Here is a 6,380-nt window from a genome sequence, read left to right as displayed (position 1 = left end):
TGGGGAGGGAAATGCACGGGATTATGGTGATGGCACATGGGTGACTTGGTGATGGGAAACCCGTGGGGATTACAAATGAGATGGAAAAAAAAAATTTACAAAATGATGTAAAAATAAACTTTTTAAAATAATATATATATATATATTTATGTACTTATTTTTAATTTAGATACGTTTGGGATACCTTTAGCAGGTATTTTGAACATAGTGCATCCAGCATCTACTCACCCATATTCCACCGTAGGCATGGGGCTACCTTTCCTCTTTGTTTTTACTCCTCCCGTCAGCCCCACTTGGTGCTTCAGTTCTGCAGTCAGCTATTAAGTATTAGTTTTGTAATTTGCCTTTATCTGACAATTTAGTTAGCTTTTATTGCACATATTGGTAACAACATCGTACATTTATTTTTCTTCTTCTGGTGTACTTCACTTAACATTCCTTCAAGCTCTATCTGTATTGCCAGAAATAGCATTAATTTATCTTTTTTGATCACTGAATAATATTTGATTGCATATGTATATGTACAAACCACACTTACTTGATCCACTCATTTTTATTTTGAGGCACATAATTTGGTTCCAGAACTTAGCTATATACTACATAGCACTGCAATAAACATGGGAGTGCAAGTTTACTTTTGAATAAGTGACTTTGAAATTTTTGGGTAGATACATAAGAATGAATTAGTGGTTTGAATGTCAGCTCCATTTTTAAAGTTTTGAAACACTTCCATGTAGCTTTCCATAAGGATTAAACAAGTCTGTATTCCAATCAGCAATGTGGGAGGGCCCCATTTCTCCACATCCTTGAAAGCACTTGTTTTGATCTTTTGCATATGGGCCATTCCCACAGAAGTGAAATGGTATCGCGTTGAGTTTGATTTTCATTCCTCTAATAATAACTGATTTAGAAAATTTTTTCACGTGCCTGCTTCCTATTTTAGGTTCTTCTTTGTAGACATGTCTGTTTAGTTTTTGCCTATTTTTTTTAAAGATTTATTTATTTGCACATACAGAAGTGGGGTACAGCTCAGAGGCTCAGGGGCGGCGAGAGGCTTCACCAGAGATGGAGTGGGGAGCAGAACAGGCAGATGGATGAAGTACACTGCTGAGGGGAGCAGCGGGCGGGTCAGGAGAGGTCTGCCACGCCATGTGGTCACCTCCGGGGCAGGCGGGGATCAAACTCATGTGCAAGTGGCTTTTGCTTCTTAGTGCTGTGCTTTAACCCGCTGAGCCACCAGGGAGGGCCCCTCTTTGCCTATTTTTTATTGGGTTATTCATTTTGTTTTTGGTAGAGTTTTATGAGTTCTTTAAATATCTATCCTTTGTCAAATATTTGTTGTACACATATTTTCTCTGATTCAGGAGGGTGACTTCATTTTGCTTATGGTCTTGTTTTCTTGCTATTCTAGATGAATCCTTAAACGTATCACTAAAGCTTATGTCATGAAATATTTTGCCTAATGTTTTCTTCTCTGTATTTTATTTCAGCTTTACAACCCAATCTTTGACCCATTTTGACTTGATTTTGGTGGGTGGTATGAGATCATGGTCTAGTTTCATTCTTTTGCATGTAGTTGTCCACTTGTCTCAAAATCATGTGTAGAAAAAGTTATCCTTGGTCCAATACATGTTTTGGTTCCTTTGTCGTAAACTGTTCATATATGTGGATTTATTTTGGGGCTCTCATGTCCTGGTAGTAGGCTGTTTTAATCACTATGACTTTATAATATAGCTTAGGATCTGGAAGTGTCATACCTTTATTTATTTCCTTCTTTGTCAAGATTGCTTATGCTATTACGATTCCTTTGTTATTCCATATGAATTTCAGTTATCTTTCCTCCAGTTTTTTTGGGGGGGATGAGAGAGGGTTGCATTGAATCTGTATGTTGCATTGGGTAGGATGGATATTTTGATAATGCTGATCCTTCTTGCAACAAGAAATATTAGAAATATCTAAGAAATATATAAGAAAATATCTAATACACTAGTGGGAAAGAATGCAGTGAATAAACAATGTGTAAAAAAAAAAATCCAATGTCAAATAAGCCTGAGGAAATTGTTCAACTTCATTAATCAAAGTAAATCATAATCATCAATACCTATTAGAATGGCAAGCTTAAAATGACAATTCAAATCCCATGTTGGTGATTGTGTGGCAAAATGCACATCCTTATGCCTACCTGTGAGAGAGTAATTTGGATAAAAAAAAATGCTTCAGAGAGAGAGAATATGATCACATTATTTTAAAACATTGAGCGATTGTATTGCCACACGAAATGTTCTTCCTTTAAAAAAAATTTAAATGCAAATAAAGTGTGTAAAGGTAAATATGAGGTACATTTTAGAGTTTTATAAAAAAAGTTAATATTGCCTCTGTTCCAAGCTGTGACCATGTACTTTTAAAATACACAAATAATAATGATAATTGCTTTCAGTTAAGGAAAATAAGACTTACCATAGTAGCAATTAATTCCAGGTGGTAAAACTAATAAATATCAGATTGGAGAACTTTGACTCTTGATCCTGGAGTATTAACTATTAAGCTATACCCACTCTTCCTGCAGGTAATATGTAGATGAAAATTGAAAATGATCCAAATGTTTAGTAATAGTATGCATACTGTGCAAATAGCACAATCACATTTGAAATATAATCAGGCAAGATGAAATATTTATCAACATGGAAAATATCAAATATTCTTATAATTGCTAAGTTAATAAAACAAGGTGCAGAGAAGATCTATAGTTTGATAATAGTTTTGGCTGAATTTGAAAAGTTAATTTGACATTCTTTAATTTGAAATAAAAATCAATTTCACTTTATTTACAAAATTTGCAATAATCAGAGTCACTCCACATGAAAAATTAATTTTGAAACCAACAGGCCAGGGAATTTATAAATATAGGGCTTTGTGGCTTTGCACTTTGGAAACTTTGGAAAGTCTGGCCTTGGTATTTTGGCTGATAAACAGGACCTTCCTTGGCTGTCAGCTTATGAATTACAAATGTGTGAGGAAACTTCAACCACTTTGGTTTCTCTCATGCAATTATTCTAGGATTCACTGTGTCTATAAATTAAACACTTATCTCATAGCCTAACTACTCTCACCGCTGCATTCATTAGATGAAAAAAGTACCCACAAATAACAATGAAAAGGAGATTCGATCTAATAACTTGTGTTGAAAAGCCTGGAGTCTTCTATATAATGCCTGTGGCACTGTCATGTATCAGAGGAGATGTGGAGGAAGAATACTGAAGAGGATGCTCAGGAAAAAGAAGGAAAGGTCAAATCCACTCATTGACAAAGATCCTTCATGGTCATTAGCCAGTTGGTCTGCTTTGAGCCTATTTCTTGGTTGGTCCCCTCTGGCATGCTGAGTCCAATTTTAGCAAATAATTCCTTGAAGCCAATTATCAAGGTACCTGTACCAATTAGGCCTATGCTCTTTACAGTAGATGTTGAATCATCTTTTTAGCACCTAATCCCATAAAAAATTCTCTTCAATTATGAAGCTTTCAATCATGGCAGGAATTCAGAAATGCATCCCTTGCTTGGCATAGAAATATCTCTTATAAACATAGGAAACATTTTGGAAGAACATGTGCCAAAATTTTAAGAGTGATACGAGTGTTTTTTTTGTTGTCCAAATTTCCTGCTCTGAAAATACAGTCAATTCTTCTTATTATTATATATCTTGTATATAAAATCACCTACTTGCCAAAATTTATTTACAACCTCACCAGCATTCATGATATTGGTTCTCATAATTTTTCATGAACATATTCATATGTAGTGCAATGAACGTTTAAATCAGCTAACATGTTTGTTCTCCGCTAAGGTCAAACAAGTCAACACTGCCTTGTATTTTTTCAACCAGTGGTCTATTTTCTTCACATTTTTGTCTAATACTTGGTTAGTTCAATGGTTACCTGGCCCTCAAATATGAAGCTGAGTGCTGTGTAGGGTGCCAGAAGACTGTGGTATGCCCTGGGGAGGAAATATATATGCTAAATAAGCTTTATTCAAGCATAAATAATGATGTGTTATTAACCATGAGTACAAATTCATGAGCCAACATATATTAAATAAGATGTCTTTAGAAAGAGACACATTAGTAAAGTTATGTATTGACTAAAATAGGACTAGAGACTGGCAGTAACCCAACCCTGTATTTCCCCTAGAAGAAATGGTTTCATATTGGCTAATTCAGTCTTCACCTGGCAGATGAACAAAGAGGAAGAAAGAAGACTAATAATAATGGGGCTATGCTGTCTCCCCCTCACCTCTGGGCTCTGGGCTCAGTTCTTTACATATACCTATGATTAGACCTTCAGGATTAGTATCTCTAATTCTATGAGGAAACGTGCTCAAAAAGTTAAAACTGCTTGTCTCTTTTACATGGCTAGTAAAGGGAAAGGAGGACTTAGACCAACATTTGTCATGAAAACTAGAATAGACCATAAACTTAAATATGTGTTTGAGCCCATCTTTTTGTCATGGACAAGGAAAAAAGAGAGAGAGAGATTTTGTGTTGTCTTTGGTTGAATATCAGGATAATAGTTATATAAGATTTCCCCATAGTCTCCAAGTCCAATGTCATTTCCACCCCATCCATATGTGGATAGAAAGTGTCCCTTACTTGGGATCTGAGTGTCACCAGGTATTTGAGTCACTGCCAATGTAACTGTAGCAAATTGTTGGGATTGCCCCACTCTTGTTTCAGAGATTGTCGTGTTTTGCCAATTGATTTCTTTTTCTCTCTCTGGACAGTTCTCCCTCTAAAGAAACCCACTCACCATGAATGCTAGTGAATTCCGAAGGAGAGGGAAAGAGATGGTGGATTATGTGGCTGACTACATGGAAGGCATTGAAGGACGCCAGGTGTACCCTGATGTGGAGCCAGGCTACCTGCGCCCCCTAATCCCCTCCACTGCTCCCCAGGAGCCTGACACATTTGAGGATATCATTAATGATGTGGAGAAGATAATCATGCCAGGGGTAAGTCTGTATTCAAGACTAGAAAATGGAAGGTGTAGTATGAATTAGCAAGCACTGGGTATGGGCAAGTCACTTATATTACTTCACTTAATCCTTACAGAGATGACATTGGAGAGAAACTCATGTCATTTCTATTTTATAGCTGAGGGCAACTGAGGCCCAGAATGATCAGCTGATCAGCCTGAGGTCACATGGCTTGTAAACAACAGAGCCGGTTTGGCGGCCTGGATGGTACTGCTCCAAGAGCAGTGAGTGTGTTATGCCCCACAACCCCCTGTCAAGTCTCTGCCTGGGACCAGGGTCAGATGTGAGTGGGAATGTGACACCTGATGTTCAAGGAAATGAGACCCTGAGGTATGATTTCAAGTTGGAGGCTCAAGATAATACCCTTGCCATTCTCATTTTTAACCAAGGACAGATTCATGTGCATGAAATAAATTGATACTTTATTTTGTGGGCTGGTGGGCTGTGTGCTATGGCTGCTGCCCAGGGGCTCAACACAAAGGTGGACAGTCAGTGACAGCTAGCATATGTGGAATGGAGGGACCAAGACAGGAACAAACAGGACCCAGGAACAGTGGTCTCTGTGCTTCAGTCAGGGGAGCAGAGAGTTAACATTTGAAGGGAACTTGTTACAGTTTGTTTCCACAGTAGTATTTTTCCCTGCCAGGAAATAGCATCTAAAAGTGGAAAGGATTTTTGGTCCTCATGTCACACATCCTCATTTTTAGACAGGATGCCAAGTCCTTGAGATGGCCCAGGTCACACAGCCCTGACTTTGGGACTCTGTGCCCCACCGGTAGGTTCCCCTATACCAAAAGCCTTTCTGAAGCTCAATGCCCACATTTCCCTTGACATTTATGTTGTGAGGGAAGCAGTGAAGATTCCAGTTCGCTTAAAGGTTGTACAAACACACTAAATGGCTCAGGATTAAACCCCTCTAGGCAGTGGTGTGGTTAAATGTCAGGCCAAGGGAGTGTCCAACCTGCTCTGGCTGCCATGCAAAATACCACAGGCCCATGGCCTAGACAACACACATTTACTTCTCACACTTAGAGCCTGGAAGTCGAAGATCAGGTGCTTGCAGCCTGAGTTGCTGTGAGGATTCTTGTACTGACTTCTCTCTGTGTACTCCTGTGTGCGCCCTTCCCCACCCTCATGTTTTCAGCTAACTACAGTCACTTCCCACCTCCAAATACCACCACATTGGAGGTACAATCGAATTGGCATGGGGGAGAGGGAAAGGGCACACTCCAGGCAGTGCTTGGTACATGCTGAGTTAGGCCCAGAGCACAGCAGGCTGTGTACAGGTTTAGGGAGTGCCTTAGGGTGGGAACTGAGATCTCAGGAAACAGATAAGCTCTTGGGCTGTGCAGAGT

At 38.8% G+C, this 6,380-nt stretch overlaps 1 protein-coding gene across 1 annotated transcript in view; it reads left to right on the top strand.

Moving 5' to 3' along the window:
* Window positions 1-4,800: 4,800 nt before the first annotated feature.
* DDC (dopa decarboxylase (aromatic L-amino acid decarboxylase)) overlaps window positions 4,801-6,380 on the top strand; it is a 62,345-nt gene continuing 60,765 nt past the window's right edge. Inside the window, exon 1 of the mRNA XM_004694503.2 lies at window positions 4,801-5,001. Within this exon, the coding sequence (XP_004694560.1) occupies window positions 4,801-5,001 (201 nt within the window). The remainder of the gene's footprint in view (window positions 5,002-6,380) is intronic.

This window comes from Condylura cristata, unplaced genomic scaffold (genome assembly GCF_000260355.1).
Source record: "Condylura cristata isolate star-nosed mole 26May11 unplaced genomic scaffold, ConCri1.0 scaffold00044, whole genome shotgun sequence".
NCBI lineage: Eukaryota > Metazoa > Chordata > Mammalia > Eulipotyphla > Talpidae > Condylura > Condylura cristata.
The sequence above is the reverse complement of the archived record's forward strand: the minus strand, read 5'-3'. Positions and strand labels throughout refer to the sequence as shown.